General features: G+C 40.2%; 1 protein-coding gene across 3 annotated transcripts; it reads left to right on the top strand.

Moving 5' to 3' along the window:
• Positions 1–209: 209 nt before the first annotated feature.
• On the top strand, positions 210–21,478 carry LOC139470883 (uncharacterized). 3 transcript variants are annotated; one of them, XM_071253206.1, is made up of 2 exons: positions 210–318; positions 17,859–21,478. In XM_071253206.1, exons 1-2 carry the CDS (start codon positions 237–239, stop codon positions 19,622–19,624), a joined length of 1,848 nt encoding a protein of 615 aa, XP_071109307.1. In that variant the 5' UTR covers positions 210–236; the 3' UTR covers positions 19,625–21,478. The 3 variants fall into 3 exon arrangements, with proteins under 3 accessions (XP_071109307.1, XP_071109308.1, XP_071109309.1); XM_071253207.1 differs by lacking the exon at positions 210–318 and adding an exon at positions 9,184–9,283; XM_071253208.1 differs by lacking the exon at positions 210–318 and adding an exon at positions 16,291–16,388.
• Positions 21,479–25,385: the final 3,907 nt, after the last annotated feature.

Here is a 25,385-nt window from a genome sequence, read left to right as displayed (position 1 = left end):
CATGTCAGCCCTATTGTATTTAACATTTGAATAGTTAATCAGACCAGGCAGCCACGCTGATTAGATAATCTGTTTACAGTAGCAAAAGGATAGGAGACAAAGCCTCACCTTGCCGCACACCATTGTGCAGAAAAAGGGGCGGAGCCTTCCACGCGTGCTTTATAATGCTGCCTTGGCTCTAGTAAGGTCAGTTTGACTGTCAACAGTGACCTGGACGTTGCTCAACGCACCTGTAAATGAGTTTGTTCCCACAACCGTTACCCCCTCACCTGCCACTGGAGCCCCTCACACTCGGACATCGACTACTAAGAGGAGCAGGTACGTTTTGACTTTCTTGTACTTTTAGGCCTTATCGTTCTATTACGTCTAGCTCAGCATTTCATAATTCTAATCACGTTTCACAAAACGTCATTGGAACACACCCATTTACTATAAATAAATGTCAAAGTGTGCTACTGTAAATTCAGAACCTGAGATCAATGTTTATTTAACCAGTAGTCTCTATCCCTTATCATTTGAATAAAAAAAAGTAACTTAAAGTGATTTGTCGGTTATGCATAGGTAACTGTAATCCAACAAGTTTTGCTGTCCGCCTCTTTGTAAAATGAAAAAAAAAGACTGAAGTGCTGTTATTGAAAATTTATGCACCGGCATACTTAATAATACTCTAAATAGAACGCTTTAAGTACGAGGGTGTGCCTATGTTATTGTACGATCTTCTGTCAGCGGAATGTCGGGCTGTGTCCGCCAACAATCCTGACATAATGTTAAGTATAATGGAGCGTCTTACTCACGCTTTCAGTCGTGATCGAAATTAAATTTAAAACTTCATGACTATCATGAGCATGTGTTTACAAATCACTTTCAAAAAGTGATGATACAGGTGTTCGAGGAAAGGTGAGCGTATCCCGCTTCACCGGTGGCACCGTCACAAACACACGCAAAGGCAAGACAACAGTTCGCCTGAAAAGCACGGGTACAAGTAAAATAAGGGGATTGCATCTATCGATCACAAACAATTTTGTATACTGTATCAAAGGGACCAAATGAAAAACATAATAATGATGATCGCATGTTTCTAAACAGGTCTCTGATCTATTGGCTAGATCCTCTAAATAACCATTAATAAATCTGGGAGCGGGGCCTCTAATGTCCCGTTATCGCGAATACTATCTCAATTTAGTAGCGTGTTACCTCTAAAAGGATTTAATCCACATTCATTAACCTACCTGTTAAGGAGCGTTGGCTTATTGAACTGTTCAAATAGTGGCACTCAGTGACCACTCAAACACCTATGATAGGCTATGGTTTATGACTAATACAAGACTCTTATACCGTGGAGAATACTTACGATGTCTGTTTGATCAATTTATTATGAATGTGTATTGTCTGTAATGGATACACGGCGCAATGGTTGATTGCATATAACAGTTGCAATATATGTATCCTAACTTCATAGCTATATTTTCGAAGGTTAATTTTCATTTTGAAGCTTTTGATTTCTTTATTAATAATGTTTTGCTTTCAAGAGGATAACATGTTTAGATGGAGTAGCTCGCGTTTTCAAACGGACCCGTCTCTTTATAACACTGCGCGGCTCTCGAGAGCATAATTATTATTATAATACACAGTAGCAAGGTTAAATGGTTTTGTGGAAAGGTGTATACTTATCTCCGGGATAAGCAGCTCATATCACATGACATTAATGTCAGCGTAACCTCTTGTATAGTGATGAATAGACTCTCAGATGCCGAGTCATGACTCATTGTATAAATATTTGGACCTGGTTAAATGAAAATCAGCAACCCATGCTTGCCGTAATAGGTGACTGCTTGTCGTAAGAGGCTTTGTTGACTTGGTTGATGCATGTCATCGATCCCAATTGCGTGGATTGACGCTCATGATGTCAGTCACTGGATTGTCTGGTCCAGACTCCATTATTTACAGACGGACGTCAAATAGCTGGGATACTGCTGTGTGCGGCTTTAAATAAACAAACAAACAAACAAAATACAACAACAGAAAATCAACAACAACTGAACTGCGCCAGGTTTTGTAAGATCAACAAAGATGAAGATTTGATTCATACGGAATCCTTACAGGGCAATCTATTATTTTCTAAAAATTCCAAGATATTAAGTTTATATTTTAACATGCTATGTTGACATTGCAAGATAACAGGTTAAAATTTCAAAAAAGCAGATGGCCCCGAAAGGACAGAGGAACAATAGCAGCAATTCTTGTAGCTTTAGTACTCAACATCATTCGCTCACATCCACCCTCATCTGAGATTCTAATCGTTGGTGGTGGGGTAGCCTAGTGGATAAAGCGCTCGCTCGTAACACAGAAGCCGCGGGTTCGACTCCACACACGGGTAAATTGTGTGAAGTCATTTTCTGGTGTCCCCAGCCGTGATATTACAGGAATATTGCTAAAACTGGCCTAAACCCACACTCCTACACTCAGAACATATTGGACAGAATTACGTGGCTATCTTAACAGTAGCCGATCACATTGAACACTGCACATCGATTTAAAGACTTATGACTTTTATTTAACACGCATAAACCACGATGCGTCACCACACAAAACGTTTTCAAACACATATATGAGTATTTATGACCATATAAAACGAATGTACAACAACTAGAAACAGTTTGACATCAAGGAGACAGCCATCCTTTTCAATTTCTCGTTCCTGAAATAAAACTACATGCAGACGTCATAGTCATTACGACATTGTTGTTGAAGACGTACATGATGAATAACGCGCTTGTGCACAGCATTAAAGAGAATCGGGGTTATATTTACCTTTAACAGAGCGTTAGAGACGTGACGACCACCTCCGGGGTCGCCTTATTTGATATAAAATGACAATAAAACCCTCACAAGTGAGATGTTATAAAACCCTCCCAAGTGAGGTGTTATTGCATTTATACACTCCTTACATTATACCCCATCGTGCTTGTTTACTTATTCTGACTGCATTAACTCAATATGTAAATTTTATATATTTGTATGGTGTATGGTGATGTAAGGCGTCTAACGCCATTTGACACCCCTTGTAAAATGGTAAAACATGTTCACTTGAGGGTCATGTGATTTATACTGAAACGTTTTCATGGAATCATGACATTTATTTTATATATATGTACATGAGATTGACCTTCTTTACTGTCATAATTCATTTCTTATCTCTTCATAACTTGACCACCTCCGTGGTCTAGTAGAACGTCCGCCCGGAGAGTTAAAGTCTGGAGATCGATCCCCGACCGCGTCATACCAAAAGACGTTTTAAGATGGTTCTTTGTGTAACCCTGCTTGGCGCTCGGCATTAAGGGTCTAAAACAAGGACTGGTCGGCTCGGAGTTAAACTGCGGCAGGGTATCTCAGTGGGCTAGCACTATAAAATTGGCATTAATCCGGACTATAGAAGTGCAATATTATTATTATTATTATTGGATATTTTACCACACAGATTAATAATCGTATGGCGTTCTTTGAAATAGAAAGGGCATGCGCGATTGTACCTCAAAAGTTTGAAACACTAAAGGCTGGGGCTGCTAAAATATGGCTCGACATGAAGGGAAAGTTAACTAACGGAAAGTTGATCTCATCCCTCTTGTCATACAGTCGTGTGGATACCTCAATAAGGACAGTCTACAGGTATATACACTGTCTACGTCCGGCTAGACCAGTGAAGATTCCGGGGTAGAATAGGTCTTCAGCAACCCATGCTTGCCGTAAAAGTCGACTATGTTTGTCGTAAAAGGCGACTAACGGGATCGGGTGGTCAGGCTCGCTGACTTGGTTGATGCATGTCATCGATCCCAATTGCGTGGATCGATGCTCATGATGTCAATCACTGGAGTGTCTGGTCCAGACTCGATTATTTACAGACCGCTGTCATATAGCTGGAATATTGCTGAGTGCGGCGTTAAACAACAAACCAACCATTCAACCAACGTCCGGCTAACAGGACACTTATGTACATCTATGTGTGCAATTAAAAGCACATACGTGCTAAAATATAGTAGTCAAAGTACTTGTAGTTATTGCACTATGGTGAGAGTACTTAGCAAGTATTTCATAATAAATGATGTCGTTTTGTAAAGCTTGCGCAATCCTGAAGAAAGCCCGTGAAGTAATGTCAGTCCGGCACGTCTCTCCACTGTTTTCAACCAGATCAAGTTTTATATTCTCCTAAAAATATATGTTCAGAAACATGCAGTCATCGGGAAAAGATATCTTAAGAAGTATAATCAGTTTGGGCTTGATAGGAAAAGTTATGAAAGCGGCCCGTCTTTTACGAGAATGCCACCAATTGTACATGTCTGTTAATGACCGGTCCAAAGAAGAATTTGAAGTGCGTTTCAATTGTCTGGTTTGTTTAACGACAGCATGGCTCAATAGCTAGTGTACATGACGAGAAAAATACAAACTTGATGGAAGCCGTACAGGTGACTATTATGTGTAAAGAGCGAAATGCAATTGGCTGAGTGAAAAATAATGCCTTGTAGAAGGTAATCGTATTTCTAGGAACTCAGCAGAATGAGATCATTTTCCTCAGAAAAATATGTTGCATCTAAATATGGTTGTGAATATGACGTGGTCGATAGACAGAACGGAGAGGGGGGAGATTTCGGGGGCACGGTGGCCCAGTCTTCTTAGGTTCGCTGTACAATTTTTCCATCATCTTTAGTCACAATCCGATTACATAAACGCGTTATTGCAATAATTCAAATAAGCTATTATATAAGCTTTAACTATAATTAAAATAAGCAGCGTACAATTTAATCAAGTCTGCCATCAGTGGTGTTAAAGCTATAAGCAAAACAGCAACCGTTAGAAAATAGCCAACGGCATTTCGTACCTTTTCTTTGATCCACCACTAGCCATAGAAAACAGTGTACAAACACGACGGGTGTCTAGGTATGTGACATCCTTTTTGAACCTGGGTCTAAATTGCCAAAGCAATTAATTTGTGTGAAGGTCGATATTCATCACACCGAACGCTTGTTTCAGTTTTGAATAGGGCATTGTCTTTGACCAATTAGACCATAATGCCACGGTCTGATGAGCTCGGTTGAAAGGGACTTTTTTGTCAAATTAAACACGCGGCTGCTCTTTATATCACTATCAGTATGAGTAACATCTGTCATTATCACAAAGTAAATGTATTAATTGTGATTTAACGTCTGTCCAAATCAGCTTTGATCTGATTAAACCCGATATTTCCAGACATACGTGCACTCTGTCTTGTTTGTATATTCCGGGTGTACCACAATCGATTCGAATTAGTCAAGATGTTTTCAAATTACAATTATATATACCTTTGATTAAAACAGTTGTGACAGTCGTTCAGCGTTATATAAACTCGCTGCCTCATCAAGTGAAGTGCCTGAGAACTATTCTGTTTCAAAACAGTTAAAACTTCGTGTCCATATATTGCCTACGTTAAACTGTTCCTACACAAACACGATATCGTTATATTTCGTACACTGTATATATTACAGTGTGTGCTTCCCTTGCATCCATCGGAAATATTTTACATATACTCGTTTTAAAAGATCCCATTTTCAAACTTGAAGGATGTCAACCTCCTATTTTATTGTTAAAGTTCTTCGAAAGTGAATTTTGACACTTAAAAAGACATATTCCTCCGAGACCGACGGGCTTATTGCTCTAATACATACATACCCTCCCTAGTGCTGTACATATATGCTGTTTATATCCCTTAATACCTTAAATCACACTTGTACGTATACATTTTCAATTAAATGTGCATTTGCGTTGCTCGTTTAGTTTTCCGCTCGACTGAAAGAACCACCTGCGCGTTTGACAGTTCCTTGCCCCGCCCTTTCTGACGTTTCCCTTGTGAATAGTGTAACCTTGACTTCTGAATACGTCTGTAGTATTGTGCTAGCACATCATTCCTCATTGCTGAGCATGTTCAATTATGTTGATCTCCGATACGTTTATGAAGTCGTAAATTCAATTCATGGACATTTTTCCAGTCCTGTGAACAGCGTGGTCAACGAGCGAGCAGATCAATAAAACCGCATTTGTCCTGTATGGGATATCGTTCATCGCGGACATGTGTACTGTCGCAGGATGGTGATAATGATGCTGGGGTCGCCCATGATGTCGCTTGAAAGAAAAACAAACAAAAATGAAATCGGTAGCAGACTTGTATAGTCATTTATGAACGACACTGATGATTTAATGACAAAAGAGCAACACATATATATATTCACCAGATATGGTGCGCATTAACCTTCCCTTGGCCTTAAACCCCATAAACCTTACTACTACTGCTACAACTACTGCTGCTGCTACTGCCACTACCACAGGAGATTCAATTGTATTTCCAATTAGCGTTAAATTGAAGAATCTCCACATGCTATCGAACGCATGTAATCATATTACGGGAATATTTTTTATATATTAATTATGAATTATTTAAAACATTTATAACAATTATAGGTGACGTGGTTTTCTAAATCTACATCGTAGTGTTCAAACTCAATCACTCTCTACATTTTATATTTCCGTGTATAACCGTGGATTTTTAGAGATTATATGATTGACTGCTAGAAAGTATTATTACGTATCATGATCTAAAACTATTTTTTTAACAAATATTATAAAAAATGTGATCGGAACATCAATAGAGCTCACTCCTGATACGCTTGATTCTAAGCTTGAAAACCGAGGCTCATAATCATGACAAATCTGGATTCGAACCCGGGACGAAGGGTCCTTTCACTCTACATCTTACATGTTACCAGTGTATACTATAACCTGTATCGCATGTGCATCTTAAAGATAACTAATACTCCTACATTTGTATAATCTTGATATATAATAATAAGAATTCTTATAAAGTCCTCACTTCCACGCAACAAAGCATGCTCACAGCGCCGACAACACACATGCATATGTAAAAAGTGAAAATGGCTGAGCAAACAGAAATGTTCTTGACTTGACAAAAATAAAGTGATGGCTCTGTTCTGAGGACAAAGGGACGAGCATTCCATTTTTTGCAGCAGTTACTTAAAAAGTTCGGGCACTAGAAGTTTTAAGTATCCATGAGTGTATGTTCAGCTGAAATTTGTATGTTCTAAAGAATCCCTGGTCAGACAGAACTGTTGGCAAAATTAGTTGAAGTCCATTAAAGACATTGTACACAAAGGAGTGGGGTTTCATTTTTAGAACATGTCAAATACAAGTCCTGGATGCTTAAACTGGACTTTCTGACAATAATTTATGATAAAATAATCCGGGTTAGTGTTGAACAGTAATTCATGTCAATGAAGTCATTTCAATTTAAAGTCCAACGGATTATTCCGCGCCATTTAAGAAGCTCAAGACTCGATTTAAGCATATATTTCGCTCTTACAATAGTAAAAATAGAAGGAAATATCTTACCGACTGAAGTCGTAAGGCTGGTGTAAATGGTTGATGTTAGTGCCATTGTTGAATACCAAATGGCATCGGGCACAGCCAGGGACACGGGTGACCTTCATTGTGACCTTAGTCACGCCATCGTGGTGTGGGAGCGGAATGGTCATTTGAAGTTTAAGGATCAATAGAACGATGAATTACAATAAGGCCTCCCAAAGCATATTTCTCTCTTTCTTTCCTCCTGGGAAAATGATGCTCTGCATTTAGTACGATCATTAATAATGACTGGACAATGTCCAGTTGTTGCCTGTGAGGGTCAGGACTTCTGTCTGAACTTTGAACCCTGTTTTCTTGAAAACAAAGATCAGAAACAAGAAATCAGAAATCTGACATGTCCGCCCCTAACCTGAGCCCACCTACACAGCGTTATCATCTGTTGTGACGGAGAACAAAATTTACATGGTTAATAATTATGGTGATTGAGTAGCAACACCTAATATCTAGGGACTTTATGCAATATAACAATTGATTAAACAACCTGGTACCGTGGGGACAAAGTAACAATCCATATAGTATCTTAGACGATGGAGTGAGTGAGTGAGTGAGTGAGTGAGTAAATGATATTTATTCCACTTCAACTTCCAATGATGATCTCTACATCACTGAATCGAAATTATGAAAACGTATTTCAACGGATTTGCTTGTTCTCCATTCAGGCTGTACACACAACCTTGGACTTTTAAAATCACAAGGCGTTATACGTGTAATGGTATCAAAAATAATTCTCACAAGTATACATGTACATTTCACTGCATTTTCTTTGTAGATTAAACCCCTTGTTTAAATTTCGATATATATATAACGGTTTACAAAATATTTTATTTCTTCAAGTACAACCGTGTCTACTGCACTTTAAAGGCATTAAATATATATGCATGAACAGATTCTATTAGTCTAATATATGCTTCACGTAACAGAGGTATGCTTTAAGCCTTGCTCCAAGACTGTACGTAATGTAAAGTTCCTGGGTGCATCGTATTTATATCCTTATAATAGACAAATCTAGATAAGCGGACTGTCCAATCTCTTACAGGCACACGTTCTTATTATTTGCAAACATCTAGAAATTATGATTTAAAGTAATAATTATTGCCCAAGAGACGTGTGTAAGTCTAGTTTATTTCCAACCAAAACGGTTTTAAGACCATGGCCTTTCACATAAAAGAAACAATTTTATTTTGTGTCCGATATAGAACTGAGGTTAAACAGACCGTGTTATACTTTTCTGCTAATAAAGTGATGTGCACTGACTTACAATGCAACTCAAACGTATGTCAAATTGATTAACGTCACTATGTATATTTTATGGTAACTTAATAACTGATATTTCCCATCAGCATCCCTTTCACCATCAGCTGAACCAGAGCAATTTCTTTGTATTATTAGTATTAAACAAGTAATAATCATTTTCCTTTTTAAAAAAAATGTTTTGCAAATAATGCTACATCGGCCAAGTGTAAATGGATGTCTTTCTGCCTATGTCATTATCTTACCACATCGTGTTGTTGCAATTCGCTCATGCTCAACCATAAACTGTATGAAAAACGTTAGGACGACTAATACAACTTGTCGCATGAATAGGCTGTCTGTCGTTTACAACACAATGGGACTCGTTCACATAGTCTGGGCAGTTAAATAAATCTCGTCAGCCCCAAACGTGTTTTCTTAACAATTCACTGTGGGAGCTGAACGCGCACACTAAAATACCCAGTTAGATCAGCAAGTCCCACAGCGCGTGTGAGGAACGTGACAGCCTACGCGTACACGATGTTGCAAAATATTCGTAGGCTCCTTATTTTCATGTTGTGCCTGCCGGGTGAGTATACGATGAACTCATTTTGTTTCATAGTTTTCATGGTGAATGAGGAGGGTTTTCGAACTGAAAACTGTAACTGGGTGTACGTACGAACTGTAATCTAACAATGGGCAATACTAAGATGGTATCTTAGCATCTTTTTTGATGTAGGGTCAGAATAAAGAAAAGGTCTGTAATCTGTTACAGGTGATAAAATATCACTAATTTTTTTCAGTAATAACCTCATTTTCAGATATCAAAATATATTAATATGGATGTCAGTGTATATCACATTTATACCATCAACGTGTTTCATAACGTATGCTCTCCTCCCTGAAAGAATGACGTCACGAGCACTAGGCCTACGCTGTGAAACCACTCCTTCACGTCAACCGACCATAGATCTTTATCAATGTCATGTCCGCTTGTGACACCCAGAGATGTGCGTGACAACTGAAAGTCGGATATATATGTGATTGGTCGACTGTCACGCCTCACCCACAATCCTGCTATTTAAAAATGACTCTGATTATTCGACCAATATAATATTTGCAGGTGCGTTATTTTACCCGCACGCTCCCATTGTTAAGTTCAATTTTTAAGAGCAGTTTTGTGCGACCCATTCGCAAGTCAAACATAGCTTCACCGTGGATCTACTGATTTTTCATTTTGACAAAAAGTTTCCATGTTTACCTGGGTTTCAAATTTCTGCAACAGCTTGAAATAAAATCCCATTTGAGCTTAAATAGCCCATTATAAGGGTAAGATGTGTAGAATGACTTAACTTTGAAGTATTTATATGCCGTTATGCGTGCACCACAGAGAGCTTTACATTGCGTTCTTGTTTGCCAAGTATGATACCTGCAAGCTTTGTATAGGTATGTCTGTCGACAGGTGTGGGGAACAGTGGTGTACTCGACAACCTCACTAAGGGGGAGGTGTCGAGGTGGGTGTCTGGGTGTTTAAAGGGTGTCAAGGTAGCAGTTGGTGGGTAGAGGTTGAGTTCGGGGAAGCTAGGGTGATAGTTTGGGTGGTGGGGGTGGTTGTCTGGGTGGACGAGGAGATTTGTCCTAGTGACGAGGGGTGGTTGTTGTGGTGACGAGGAGGGGTGGGTGTGTGTGTGTTAGTGACGAGGGATATTGTTTTGGTGACGAAGAGGGTTGTTTGGGTGACGAGGGATGGTTGTCTGGGTGACGAGGGATGGTTGTCTGGGTGACGAGAGGTGGTTGTCTGGGTGGCGAGAGGTGGTTGTCTGGGTGGCGAGAGGTGGTTGTCTGGGTGACGAGGGGTGGTTGTCTGGGTGACGAGGGATGGTTATCTGGGTGACGAGTGGCGAGTGTCTTGATGGCGAACGTAGAGGAGAACTCAGTGTAGAAGACGAGAATGGCGCAGGTCTCAGACGTTTGCCAGTTGTAAAACCAAGGAGGACTATCCTAAAAACTTAATCATAGCGAAGCAGAGAGATAAAAAAGAAGAAGAAAAGAGTATGTACAAAGACTTGCTGTACACACAATGGATGTTCAGTAAAATGTAGGTTAGGAGTTTCAGCGGCCGCCTCGACAGTTAGTTTTGTAGACTTAGCCTGTAACAGCATGGTGCGTCTGAGATAATTGCTTACCTGTTTGTGTAGATTCGTATTTCCTATTCAATAATTCAGAAAAGAACCGATTCCGATCATGTTACAATCGTCGTCAGAGAAAACCTGTTTATGTTACCAACCTGAAAGGAACAGAATGTTCTTCAGCTAAAGACTTCCATTTCGTCTCGTTTTAAATTTCACATGTGAACAAATATGTTTGCTTAGGTGCCAGAAAGATCAGTTATTTTAAATAAAGTTTAATACTTTTAACCTGAAATATTTGAGGTCTTCAACCTATGGCATGAAATATGATAGACTGGTTGCCGCAACTGTGCCCCGCTTGCGCCAATCTGTTCAAGTAATTGATCTAATAAGGCAATTCTTTGAATGCGACACGTTCGACGTGCCGAATATTTATTCCAAAGCAAACATTACCGAACCCGCTTAAGATCTCCTGCGTGACCCTTTTCACCCAGGGCGCGAAAACATACTTCATTTTTCTGCACATACATGCGATATCAGACTGAAAAGAATTCCTTGTCTTCCACTTGATATCGAGGGATGTCCCGCCTCGATACGAGATCAAGACCGCATCCTGGACACAGACGAAACCCAGTCCTCGCGTCACCGTTCTGGTCTTAAACGGCTAACGGTACCTCTGTCGCTTGTTTACACGGCAGTGTTGGTTTCACAACCTCCGGGACAGTTCTAAGCTTATCCTTTCCACGCTGTCCGAAACAGTCAATCGAATTACCTTTGTCAACAAATTAGTCTGGTCTTTCCCCATGCTTGTTGAAATAGTAACTTCATACCGTTGTTGGTCTTGTTACAAAGAGTAAGAACTGTCACTTAATCTTATTTATATACGGGTGTAGTTACGGGTGGTGGTATTGTTGTTTACTTTCGAAATATATTCGGTGACGAAACTAAATATTTTGTATGTTGTGGTCATTGTTCTTTTGAGTCTGGTCATTGTCCAGCGTTATTTCAGAGGCGCTCCCTTTCTGTTTCGTTTAATTCAACATACTTGTTTTGTAGATCACCGAGCAACCACTCTGTCTCTTAGGAGCACCCCTATGACCCCGCCCTCCATTAGATAAGGTCCGAGGTTACCATACCGCTTTCACGAGCTGATGTCGGTGGGCAGATTTACTCGCCCAAATCATATTAACCCGTAATGTCCCTAGATAGCATCTTTATAAATGTATTTAATTGGAATTTCAAAAAGGCCACGGATCAATATCATTTAGTTTTATAGCTAAAATGGATAGAATTATCATTAAACCCGCCCGCATGTTATCAGAAATGTGCGGGCCACTGTAACTTGATAATGCCCTCATATTGCTTGACGACGGGCCATTATCAAGTGCGTTGTTAGGTGACGTCATAGAGTAGGGATAGGTGACGTCACATTCAATAGTGACGTCATCTGGTTTGTTCTATGAAGTTTCCATATTTGTAAAAGTGGGTCAGTGGCATTCCTGTTGATTGCAGTAAATGTTTCAAAACCGATATTGTTGTTTCTTTATATTTGAAAAAAAAATCCATCCGTTTTAACTATAATAACGGCAACGTTCTATTTGAGGGTATTATCATTTGCAGGAGCCCTAGGTCTTTTCAAGTTAATGGAAGACCTCGAGGCTTCTGCAAATGATAATGCCCTGAAAAATAGCGTTACCCTTATATTATTTATTGGGGATCCCCTATGAAGGAGAAGGGTTGGGGGTAGGGAGGAGCAGGATAGTCTTAAAATGGATAGTTTGTTCAGAAATATGCCCAATTGTGAATAGTTTAACGGTTGTGGTGAGAAAATGAATAGTTTGTTTTGTGGAAGATAACCAAAAGAACAATTTTTTGTGTTTATTGTGAAAATGAAAAATCGTTTGGTGGCGTTCAGTAAATAAATAGTTTGTTGGATACAGCTCGAAAAAAATGGATTGTTCCTCAACCCCTTCAAATTAACTTGAATGCTCCCTGTAAGAAAATATGTATATAGTTTATAATTCAATACTGAGTTCAAGAAAATGTTCTTGCTGCTTACAATTGGTTTTGATAAGTACAATGAAAAAAGGCTTGATGGCTTACTCTAAAGTTTCACGGGACTTGATGTAAACTGCCAGGCAAAAAGGAAGTAAACTCTTGTAAATTGGATTTGGCCGAAATATTACAAAAGTTATCAAAACGTCACTTGGCTGAAAACATTCGCCGAAACACTGCAAACTGTAATCGTAAACAGCATATATACAGCAAAAGGCTGGGTAAAAAAAAAAAGTTCGTCATATCCGTCACTTCGTTATAAGCGTGTTCGTTATATACGTAGTTTGCTGTTTATGAAACCCGTATCACACACATCACCATCCAATAACCGTTTAACGCTATTCATGTTCCCTCTCCTGCTTTTAATATACCTCGTTATTCCGTCCCATCCCTAGACTCCAACATCTTTAGCATTGCCATTAATTCTGTTTTTCCTATTCAGAAAAGAACTGTTTATTGTATTTGATTGTATTCTATTTTATATGTATAAAAACACCAGAGCGTGACCAGTCATATATGAACCGCATTTTTGAACATTTACAATCTCTCATTATAACGTATGAATGATTTAACGCCAGTCCCTGTCATTCTGTTTCTTGTATATAAACATGACCCTTGCCCCACCCGTTACTGAGTATGGGGTGGCACCTCCCCTCACACCCGTGTCACATTTGCACCGTACAACACTGATGTTCATTGTTGAAACGTTGTATACACACAGGGTCTGTGCATACCACCCTGTGGTGACCTTACGCAGCTCCACCGTTTGATACTCAATCCGGTGTCTTAAAACGTGTTCAGTAGGGCAGTGGGGGTCGGGGTGGTCCATTACCCTTTCTGTTATATCCCCGTGACTAATGAATCAATTTTTTTATAGAAACTATCTCCCTTTCTTGTCACATTTGATTACCTGTCTGACCCATTGGGGTGTGTATTTATTGATGACCTCTCAAGATGCTATACAACATGTTTATAACACCACAGGATTAAAGCCTATTTCATGTAGGTCAGAATTACTTTTGTCACAATATTTCTGTTATATTGCGATAAAGAAAGCTACATGACGATGTTTGAACATTTAATCCAATTTAAAAGGAAAGGACTGATCTTAATTGGGTTGAATTTGGGATTCGAACCCCCGATCCGCTAAGGGAAGCAACTCTGACCCAAATCACGACGGGCCTGGACAAAGTACATCAGGGTTAAATATTAATCCTCGAGAGGGTACGAAACGACACTACCCCGGCCAGACCTTGATTACCACTCCCTTTCAATTTCAATCTGAGCACACCAATAAACACGACTTGGTTGACGCATGTCATCGTATACCAATTGCGTAGGTCGATGCTCCTGATGTCTGGATTGTATGGTCCAGTCAGGTTAGTTACAGACCGCCGAGTTAAACAAACAAACAAACAAACAAACAACTTTGTTGACACCAAATCATTCAAGCGCATACCCACGTCACGACTGAGCCAGGGCATTCTCAGAACGGTTCATTCACCACCAGGTGCATGTACTGCTGGGGGCACCTCACTGTATTCATAATGACTGTATAATCGATGCGCACGCAATAGCGCTGTGCATGTAGGATCAGCTGTTTATGGAGGGCGTGGCTACGGCTGTGACGTCAAAGCATTCGACCAGCGTTTGTTTACGGTTGTTTCACGTTTAGGGCTTTTTTTTTTTTACACTTTTGTGGTATGTTGTAGAAACAGTCCATGGTATGCAGGTGTATTATTATTATTATTATTATTATTATTATTATTATTATTATTATATTTTACCGATATTATAATAACGATGATGATATTAATAATGATCATGATAATAATAATAATTGTTTCATCAAGTAGGAGTGGCATGTTGAAGTAGCATGTAGTAGTAGTAGTAGTAGTGGTAGTGGTAGTGGTAGTGGTAGTGGTAGTGGTAGTGGTAGTGGTAGCTGCTGTAGTATCCGTTGAAGGAAATAACATGTGAGCAGGAAAGAGTATAACACTGACAGCTTTCATCTATATCACACAGCTAGCTTGGTATTTTCACATGACAAAGCGTCTATACGGGATCTGTTTTGCTTGACCTGTCGAGGCCTGAATGGAATATATTAGCTTGTGCATGCATGAGGCCCAATATCTCCCAGAAACGATACCTCCCCCAACCAACATGCGTCGACACTCGACTGTTTGTTCCCACGTGTATACAGCGGTGGGGTCACAGTCTCACAATTTCCCCCATGGCCCCAGTTAAACCCTGTATATAGTCCAATAGTGTGAGTTTATTGGGTTATTGACTATAGGAGTGACATGGTAATGATCGCCATGTCACGTCTCTCCACATTGTGACAAATGCTGTTAATTGAACCGCGAGATACTCTTTCCAAAAAGGCCGCAATGTTATCGCTTCCCAAAGAAGTTCTTCTAATACATACTATAATTGATATCAATCGAACTGACAATGACTGTTTTTATGTGTTGACTATACTATGCTGGGAACCTCGGGGTCACGTTTCTTCAGTATTTATGCTTTACTAAATCAGTCAGTTTTGTTTGACGCCGTTTTTAGCAATATTCCAGCAATATCACGGCGGTGGACACCAGAAATGGGCTTCACATACTGTACCCATGTAGGGAATCGAACCCGGATCTTCGGCGTGACGAGCCGACGCTTAACTCACTAAGTTACCCACCATCACTCGGACGACACGAGGATCGGGTGGTGACAGTGTGTGACCTGATTGTGGTGGTGCTCATGGTGTCATCCCCTGGTTTTCTACGTCCGGGCTATGTACCTACCGTGGTGCTAAAGCTAGAATAAACAACTCAAAAGAAGTTAGAGAAAGCCGATTTTTTTTCATATGACGATAGTTAATCTGTCATGTTATGACAAATTAACTATATTCATGAAAAAAATCGTGTTCATCTCAAAAAAGATTAACTACAGTCATATGAAAAAATAAATAAAGTGCTCATATTATGACATAAAAAAAAACAAAATTAACTTTATTAAATAATTGGGTGTTCCTTAACTTCTTTTAAGTAGTTTATTTCCGGTGGCTTATCAATCAACCACTCATCCAGTATTCTAAAATCAATCAACAACATTTCTTCTTTTTTTTCAATTGCGTTCCTTAACTTTTTTCGATGTCACAAGATCTAAATAATCTATCGGTCAAAATCAACATATTTGTGTAACAGTCACAATTGCGACGATGAGATACAGTGTATATGATATCAAGTGATTCTTGACTTGGACCTATAGGCTGAACGTGATGCGAATACACAACCTAACGTGTTGATTCAATAGTTTATTTACATATCAACCAAATATTACCGCTGTACCACTGTTTGTCACAAGTGGTTTTGACTACGCCAATCCCAGCATTCATTGCGCACGACTAGGTTATCAATGGGACTCGGTCATTCATTCGTCATTCAGCGTTAACATACGGGTAGAAGAGGCCACGCGTTCTAACACGAGTAGGGTATCGGGAATACACCATGTTTATCGTTGGTAAGATATTCGTTTTTAGTAAATGTCTCTTACAGTGATAATCTGTTTGATATTTCTGACTCTAATTCGAAGTATCAGTTTATAAATATGTGTTGCTCATGTAATCAGTTTACCAGTCTCTCCCTGTGTTTTGCCTGTCTGTCTCTCCCTGTGTCTGTCTGTCCGTGTCTGAATGTCCGTTCGTCCATCCACCCCTCCCCTCTCTCTCGCTTAGTCTCTCTCCCCCTCTCTCTCTCTCTCTCTCTCTCTCTCTCTCTCTCTCTCTCTCTCGCAGTCTCTCTCGCCTAGTCTCTCTCTTTCTCTCCCTTTCTCTCTCCCCTCTCTCTCGCCTTGTCTCTCTCACTCTCTCGCCCAGTCTCACTCTCTCGACCAGTCTCTCGATTTCGCCCAGTCTCTCTCTCGACTTCGCCCAGTCTCCCCTCTCTGCGACCAGTCTCTCTTTCACGATCTCGCCCAGTCTCCCTTCTCTCTATCGATCTCGACCAGTTTCTCTCTCCCCCCCCCCCTCTCTCTCTCTCTCTCTCTCTCTCTCACTCCCCTCTCTCTCCAGAGATTCCACATCAACACCACAAACACAACCACCATATATCATATACTCTCCTCCCCTTCTCTCTATCCCCTTTCACCTGAACGCTTCTCATCGAGCCCTAAATGAAGGAATTCAGGTGAATTAATTGAATATCAAGCTTCTGTTACTGTGTGTGAAACGTTATCACAAAGGGGTGTGACTCCTGTCAACTATCTCAGCGAGACCCACCCTAAAGACACGGCAAGCCCGGCTGCCATTGTGTCGCCTCTCTATGGTACATTATAAGCTCACCCGTTTGCCCCAACAACGCGTTATGCGATCGTGGTGAATGATGACGAATATATTGTTAAAGATTGGAACGTGTTTATAAACGCCAATGTAATATCCAGCACAGTCAATCATACACGAACATTCTAAATCTCTTTAAGGAGGGGCAATCTCATCATATTAGTGTTTAGTCCAACGAAGCGTCCCTACTCCTACGACTGTCGTACTGCCAATACTTTCACATAGGATTACAGTCGTCATAGCGCTACGATCACTGTCGAATCTCTGATTCGGATTTAATATTCCTATAGATCTTGACATGACGTGACTTTTCTGTTCACACACTGTGGCATATGACGATCATACATAAATATATTCACGTTACATGGCAACAGGGTAATTACAATGTAGTGAGTGGGTTTGATTTTACGCAGCTATTAACAATATTCCAGTAATACGGCGGGGGACACCAGCAATTAGCTTCACACATTGTGCGCATCTCGGGAATCGAACCCGGATCTTCGGCGTGACAAGCGAACGCTTTAACCACTAGACCGCCCCTGTATGAATGAGATTACCTTAAGGAAGACTGTGATGATGTTTTTTTCAGGAATACGTTGATAAAAACGTCTTACTTTGCAAAAAAATAACGTGCTTTTTTTTGTCTATTACAGCCACAACCAAGATGAAGTTTATGAAATTTTGTGTCCGCCTTCGACCTCGCAGCCGGAAGACCAAGCGAACTGCATTCTGGGTAACGACGGTGCTGTTGTGCGTGCTTGTGATGGCGTTCAACGACGCGACGTTACAGATGATGCAGGCACGTGTCAACAGGGTCAACACTGCCGATAGCGAATACATCGTCGACAGTATTAACAACCGCTTTCCGAAAGCAGTCCAAAAAGTAGAAGAAGAGCCCGAAGCGACCGACCTTGACATTCCAGCGGAATATGACCCCAGCAATGACCTTCTGCCTGACCTCGCTCCGTCAACACTCCATTACTTATGGTGTGGTAGTCGCCATTTTGAATTCAAACATTACCTTGCGTTAAAGAGCGCCGTGAGAGTGATCAAACCTGATAAAGTTTACTTTCATTACGAAGAACTTCCGACAACAGATTCTGAAGAATATTACCGGTGGTTTAACCAGTCCCTAGCAGAAATCGGACATCTTTTGTTACACAAGATCAACGACACTTCCTGCCACCGAAAAGGAGCAGGTCGGTTTATGCTAATAATGAGTCTGTTGCACAAATATGGCGGCATCTACACACCGGAAGACGCCATCTTGATAGACTTTCCCGTACACCTCCGTAGCATGCCTCTTGTCACGGGTGCCTACGCACGGACGCATGCTGAGTTCCTGGAAGGAATAATGGTGGGCAAGAGGCTTAGTTTCAACGAACCTAAATCCCCGGAGGAGTTGCAGGTTGTCATGGCAAAAGGGCGGGAGCAACATGGCGGTCTGAAACCATGTGCGTCTGAGACCAAATATAACAGGGACAGGAAAGGGGAGATAATCTGCGTGACTATCAACCGGGAGCTGTTTCCTAAGGACATATGGAAGAGCAGGAACAAGTTCTCCACGCTGTCACGTGTCATTATGTATGGCTCTCGCCATATCGAGCCCAGCTTTGACCTCAAGTCGCCTATACCAAGAATAGCTCACTACATTTGCCTTGAGGACCCTTTCATCAAATTCACCGGATACTTGAGCATGCTCAGTTCCATCTACGTCGCCGGTTTTCAGAAAGTCTTCATCCACGGACCCCTTCCTCCTCAAGGTACTTGGTGGAAACGCTTGTCCTCGGACCACAGATTTGTTTACGTCTACAGGGAGTTTCCGGAAACGGAATCGGGAGAACAGATGTCCGTTCCCATGGCAACCATCACGATGCGTGTGGACATCCTTTTGAAATACGGCGGCGTCTACAACGACCACAATGTTCTGTGGACCCAGCAAGTGCCCCACGAGTTGTTCGGTTATAGCGCAGTTGCCTCCCCTGACTGGCATATGCATGGGCGGTGGCCGGAATCGATAAATCACGGCACACTTATGGCGAAAAGAAACTCGGGGTATCTGAAAAGTCTGCGACATGTATTTCAGAAATTTAACGACAAAGACTTTTGGTTTATGGACCACTATTTGTCATACCACGAACTGGAGCTGCATCCCGAACAGATGCTGCTGAATCCCCATCTTCAGGTGAAATGCCTCAACCACAACTGCCATCCCACGTGGCAGGGTGATTATAGGTCAAGGCTCATCCAGAACAAGCCAGGTCGATCGTTCAGCTGGCAAAATGACACCATGTCTCTACACTGGGTCGACAACTTCCCAGAACTTGATGCCGACATGGTAAAATACACCAGCGGTATTGTTATTGACGTCGCGAGAGCGATCCTAAAAAACGCCGGTATTAATGTCATGAGTGTGTAGGGGAGATAACTCTACTTAAGAACTCTGCTTCAACAAATTGAAATCCAGTCAGCGACATCCCGCCCCGATTCGTTTCATTCGAGACCAATTGGTTATGGAAGGGCGATGGATGACTTGAACTATGTTTCTGGGGCGGATGAATCTGGCCTCCACATTATGCGAGAGATCTGTTACGTTGGAGAAACATTCTTGCTTGGCATATGGAGAAACGAACTGACGTTATGCAGTATAGGCCAACTGGTTTGGGACATTCTGTACTGTGATGAGTGGACATTCACATGCCCTGATCAAGCATTTCAGCTGTGACGAAGTGCAAATATTTACAGTATAAGTAAAGAGTGAGTGAGTTTGTGAGTATGGTTTTACGCCGTTTTTAGCAATATTCCAGTAATATCACGGCGGGGACACCAGAAATGGGCTATATGTAAGAGAAATTAAGTAGAGAGAAATGATTTGTCCAAAGTGACAAGTAATCCATTATACCGATTTTGAGCATGGATGTGTGTCGCCCAAACTGACCAATCAGCATTGAGAATCTCCTTTATCGTAAAATTATTACACGAGCTTTTCTACCCTTGTTAATAACATTGATCCACTGTGACAAAATACCCAACATTCTGTACATACTTAAGACCACTTACGCAGATATATGTAAGTGTGGGTTTCGTTTGAAAAGACTCACCAAATATTGTCTTGAAGCGGCATTTTGGCAAGAAGTTATCATCTTGCAATTGGTATCAATGATATTGCTCTTTCATACCTCTGCTAGCTCTTCGACTCCTGCATAAGCATGAGCGAGGCAACACTGGAGATAGTTCTCACAGTGAGCGTTTCTTGGTGCTATCAATGATTCTATTGTTCCTCACACACGTGGTATTGTTCGTTGTACATGTGGTATAAATTGTGTTTCTTTATAGGCAATACTTGCAGAGTAGGCCCCATAAAAGAGCTGCATTTTCTCATAACTTTCGACACCAAATAACCTGAAATGTTTTACACCTTGTACAAATGATTGGTTATTCTTTCGTATTTTGAGAAATTGCGTTAACCTTTTTTTAAAAACCTTTTGGGGGAAGGCATTTTCTGTGCTTTTTGTCATACATATTCCAATCAAGCAAAGTAAACGTGGGCAACGATCTATTATGCCTTGACCTCGGACTAGATCAAAGCGGATCGACCGTCATGACTATATACGGGTGTTGTAGCAATGACAGGGGGACATGGAACCTATAGGCTGTGACACTGCCACATCGATTCTCGTTGTCTAGGTTGTGAAAAGTATATGTTTTGTACGGTACATAGAAAAGAATAGGTGATTTTTTACATTAGCAATGGAAAATGAAAAGGAGTTGCCTGCCCTTGTCGTCTGGTTAAAATTAACTCACGCTAAAACATATGAAATCGTTTTTCTTTAAGGCAATTCTTTTACGCTGGTTTCCTTAAAACTCGAATTCCCAAACAGGGAACAGTTAAAAGTCATAATTCATAACGTGTACTCCGTTAGGTCCATTTGTCGAGGGTTCAGTCAGGTGTTCAAATTCAAAAGTTCATCGGACCGTGAATCATCGCGTTAGAAGGCACAATAACGACTCGTCTTGTCAATAGAATTGTATATTTCTTGTTTGTTAATATGATGATTACTATTCCATATATATATCCATGGATGAATGAGCGTGTTGTATGTGTGTACTGTGCATTCTGTATAATGTGTTCTGTGTCAATTGTAATATATACTGGCATCCTCGTGCATTTGTACTACGTGTTTTACGCCTGCAACGTTACATGTTAAATGCATTGAATCAGAATTCCTTTACATTGATATTTTACTTTTACAATAAAATGAATAGATACTTATTATTTTTGCTTCTTTTTTAATAAATATACAAACAGGGTTCACTTGCACAAAGCAATCTTAGCGCTAAGGCTGTATATACTTACACGTCGACTTACAATAACCCCTTTGTGCAAGTGGGCCCAGTCTATTGTGCCGACAAAGTTCACGGGATAGTGTGGTTTGTTTGTTGTTTAACGCCGCACTCTGCAATATTCCAGCTACACTGTATACTCTTTTAAAAAAACACGCAATAAGCGTATTTTTGGTCATATAAGGAAACGTAGTGGACCAAGAGGTGCAAAATGAAGAGGTTTAATGTGTTATAATGTCAGTGACAAATTGTCCTGATCAAAATGATCACAACAAAGACATTCAAACCATTAGTCGGGAAACACGTACGATTCGGAAAAAAGCACCCAGTGCATTAACAAAATGGTCATGGAGCTGCACGTACTGCACGTACGGTATTATAGTGCAGTGTTTTTGATTGCCTTGCATCTGCGTCAATCGATCAGTGACAGTTTAAAAGGGCACTGATCTGAAGCAATTCCCGGGAAATCTATCTAGTTCGCGACCTTTTATCACTTTTCACTTTTATTGATAGTATAAGCATGATAAGGGCGTATGGTCACTTTGATCAACAAAATGAAATACAGTTGTGGAAATAATAAGGAATGTAGGTATTTTGTAGGTAATGGTGACGAAGTTTTTATAAATCACATGCTTGGTAATGTGCGATGTTCTTTTACACTATTTTGACTTGCAACACAAAGTAAATATTTCACCCGAGAATTACTTATTTTATCACGTTTATAATTTTACAGTCATACGCTTAAATATTCAGTTATATTACAAATTGAAAAATATGTCAATCTGTATTATTATGATAACGAATTCCAAACATTTTCATGTTTAATATCATCACAAAGTGACTGAAAATGTTAGGATTATAAGTACATTTGTATATTGTTTGGCTTCTAATCCTAGCATTATTAATCTATTGTGATGTATTTACCGTCTTAATAATTTTTAGTCTGTCTGTTAAATATATGGACAGATTTTTCAGTCAATTTATAGAATTACTGAAATATTTAGACATTGCCTGAGTGAATCACATTTTACACATTGACTGTAACATATACACGCTTACAAAGGAAAAGAAGTCTATCGCGAATCGAAGAACTTTCCAACCAAGACGTAGAGGAATAAGAATGATTCTATTCAATGCCACAGCAAATGCTTAAAAACAAAATGCAAATATCATAATAATAACATACCAAAGTTATGTATAATATTAGGCAGCTTCCCTGTTCGACGAATGTATCCAACACGTCTGCAGCTGTACAAAGAAACTTATTCGATGTCACCTGTCTCTGTAAGAATAAAATATTTTAAAATATCGTTTCGGGATATTATAACCCGTGTTCGTTTCTCAACTGATCACTTAGTTTGTTTCAGTTGTTTTACATAGGTGTCTCTCAAAGGTCGGCTGAGAAAGCCCACGTGATAACTATTTTCATAATGTCCACGGTTCTTAAAACAATCCATTGAGTTAGATAACAATGAGCAATCAATCAACGTATTATCGGTTAACCCTTTGAACAAATTAAAGTATGTTGTTTTTACATCGGCACTTCACGCCATGGTGTGAGTGTATTCCGTTGGCTTTAGTAAACATACACATGTAAACACTTACTTTTGACAAATCCACAGTGCAAGATAACAGTGATTAATCAATCAACGTATTTTCTGTTGATCCTTTGATGGCGAGGAATGATCCTCTGATTTACAAATAGTAAATCAACTGATCATTCATCTCTTTCTGGGCTACCACGTGCATATTACATAACACACATTTCACCTCACTTCAAACCTGGATTTAGATTGAATAATTACCCTAAACACACGAAATGACGAATGGGAACCTTTATTCGTAATCTGAGTGCTGCTACCGCTAATTATACCTGTAATAAATTCACCAAGCATCAAGCATTTGTTTGTTTGTTGTTTAACGCCGCACTCAGCAATATTCCAGCTAAAGGAATAAAATAATCGAGTCTGGACCAGACACTCCAGAGATTGACATCATGAGCATCGATCCACGCAATTGGGATCAGCGACATGTATCAACCAAGTCAGCGAGCCTGATCACCCGATCCCGTTAGTCGCCTCTTACAACAAGCATAGTCGCCTTTTACGGCAAGCATGGGTTTCTCAAGACCTATTCTACCCCGGATCTTCACGGGTCCGCTGTGTTATAACTGAAGTACTAGCCAAAGCCGTGTTAATCCCACAGATCATTCACCTCAAAGTGATTTAGTCGAGCGCAAGCAGTTTGCATTATAAGAATTCTGACTATACCGACAAAGCCACCCCGTTAGCGCTTACCCGTGGTTGCATTCGACTGGGGCCTGGAACACCTGTTCCCTTGCATCAACATTATACGGGCACCCAGTTGCACATATTACTAAAGGTACAACAACAGGTATATGCCATTATTCGATTTCGATATGAAATACGCAGCTTCATCAACGGATAGATTTAAAATCAGGTCGTTCATTTCGGAATTCGCGTCTCTCTTGAATAACATACAACGATAAGGGGATTAGAAAGACAGCGTTATCACCGATTTGATTAAATCTTGTGTTGCCTGGAAATATTACAAGGGTGATTGTCATAATGTAAATATGCAATTTTGAGTTTCCATGCAGCAGTCCGTGACGAAATGGCGGTTCTGATCGCTGTGTGAATAACATCGTTAAATGCGGTCGGGTATCGTAGAGAAGATATTGTCGTATGGATTAATATAGACTTTCAAAATACCTCACTGTAGAGAACATTCAACATTACATATAAAGAGCTTAGTTGAGGGCCTAGTGTCATACTTTAGTGTGAGACTAATATACGCGGTCTGTCACATTTAGACTGTGTACATAATATTTTATTAGTGCAATTGTTAGACTGGGCGAGAGAATACTTTTGCAAACGTGTTTGTGGAATTTGAGTTTAAATGCAGCACTGCCCATTGGTCAGAGCCTCAGAAACAACAATATTATACGAACGCTCCTTTTATGGATATATGTTTACATGTTTTATAAATTCATATAAATTTTAAGCATAAAGAAATATAAGTTAAAATAAAATCATCAAAGGAAAGCCTTATCGTCTTGTCTAGTTGGTGCTCTGACGTCACACAAGTAAAAGCCCCTTGAAGATCCGGCTAGAATAGGTCTTCAGCAACTCATGCTTGTCGTAAAAGGCGACTTTGCTTGTCGTAAGAAGCGACTAACGGGATCGGGTGGTCAGGGTCGCTGACTTGGTTGATGCAGGTCATCGTATCCCAATTACGTGGATCGATGCTCATGTTGTCATCACCGGATTGTCTGGTCCAGACTCCATTATTTACAGACAGCTGGAATATTGCATAGAGCGGCGTTAAACAACAAACAAACAAAGTTGTGGTTGCACTGCCACAATACTTACAAAGAGGAAAGGATATTTAGTCTAGGCACATGTATACCTTCAATGAACTGATATGATGTTTAGTTTCATAATCAGAGCAATCTGAAAGAGGTGGTTGGCAATGGGTGCACATAAATCTATATGATGACAAAAGAAGAAAATGGCGTCCGTCTATTTAGACGTGTATTTCAATACGCTTCCCCAATAAGGGAAATTGAACACCATTAACTGTAAACCTTCTTCATCTTCAATCAAACTTATTAAATGTTTATGCTGAAATAAACTCATGAAATGTTTGTTACCCGGAAACAACACCTGAAGCATTAAATTTAGTGTCATGTGGAGCGACACGAAGCAGGTGACTCGTGCTTCGGTAACGTACTGATGGAAGGGAAGTAACTCCATCAACCTTCGGGTTAGTGGTGCTGAAACCTCGCCAGCTGAAAGGTTGCAAACTGCCTTACT

The sequence above is a fragment of the Haliotis cracherodii genome, unplaced genomic scaffold (genome assembly GCF_022045235.1).
Source record: "Haliotis cracherodii isolate W230 unplaced genomic scaffold, xgHalCrac1.p SCAF_21, whole genome shotgun sequence".
Taxonomy (NCBI): domain Eukaryota; kingdom Metazoa; phylum Mollusca; class Gastropoda; order Lepetellida; family Haliotidae; genus Haliotis; species Haliotis cracherodii.
Note: the sequence above shows the minus strand (reverse complement) of the source record. Positions and strands in the feature narration are given on the sequence as shown.

Excerpts from the sequence above, each read along its gene's own strand:
- LOC139470883 (XM_071253206.1), top strand. The coding sequence starts at position 237 with ATGAGTTTGTTCCCACAACCGTTACCCCCTCACCTGCCACTGGAGCCC. Across the intron at positions 319-17,858 it reads TCGACTACTAAGAGGAGCAG|CCACAACCAAGATGAAGTTT; the intron begins GTACGTTTTGAC and ends TGTCTATTACAG.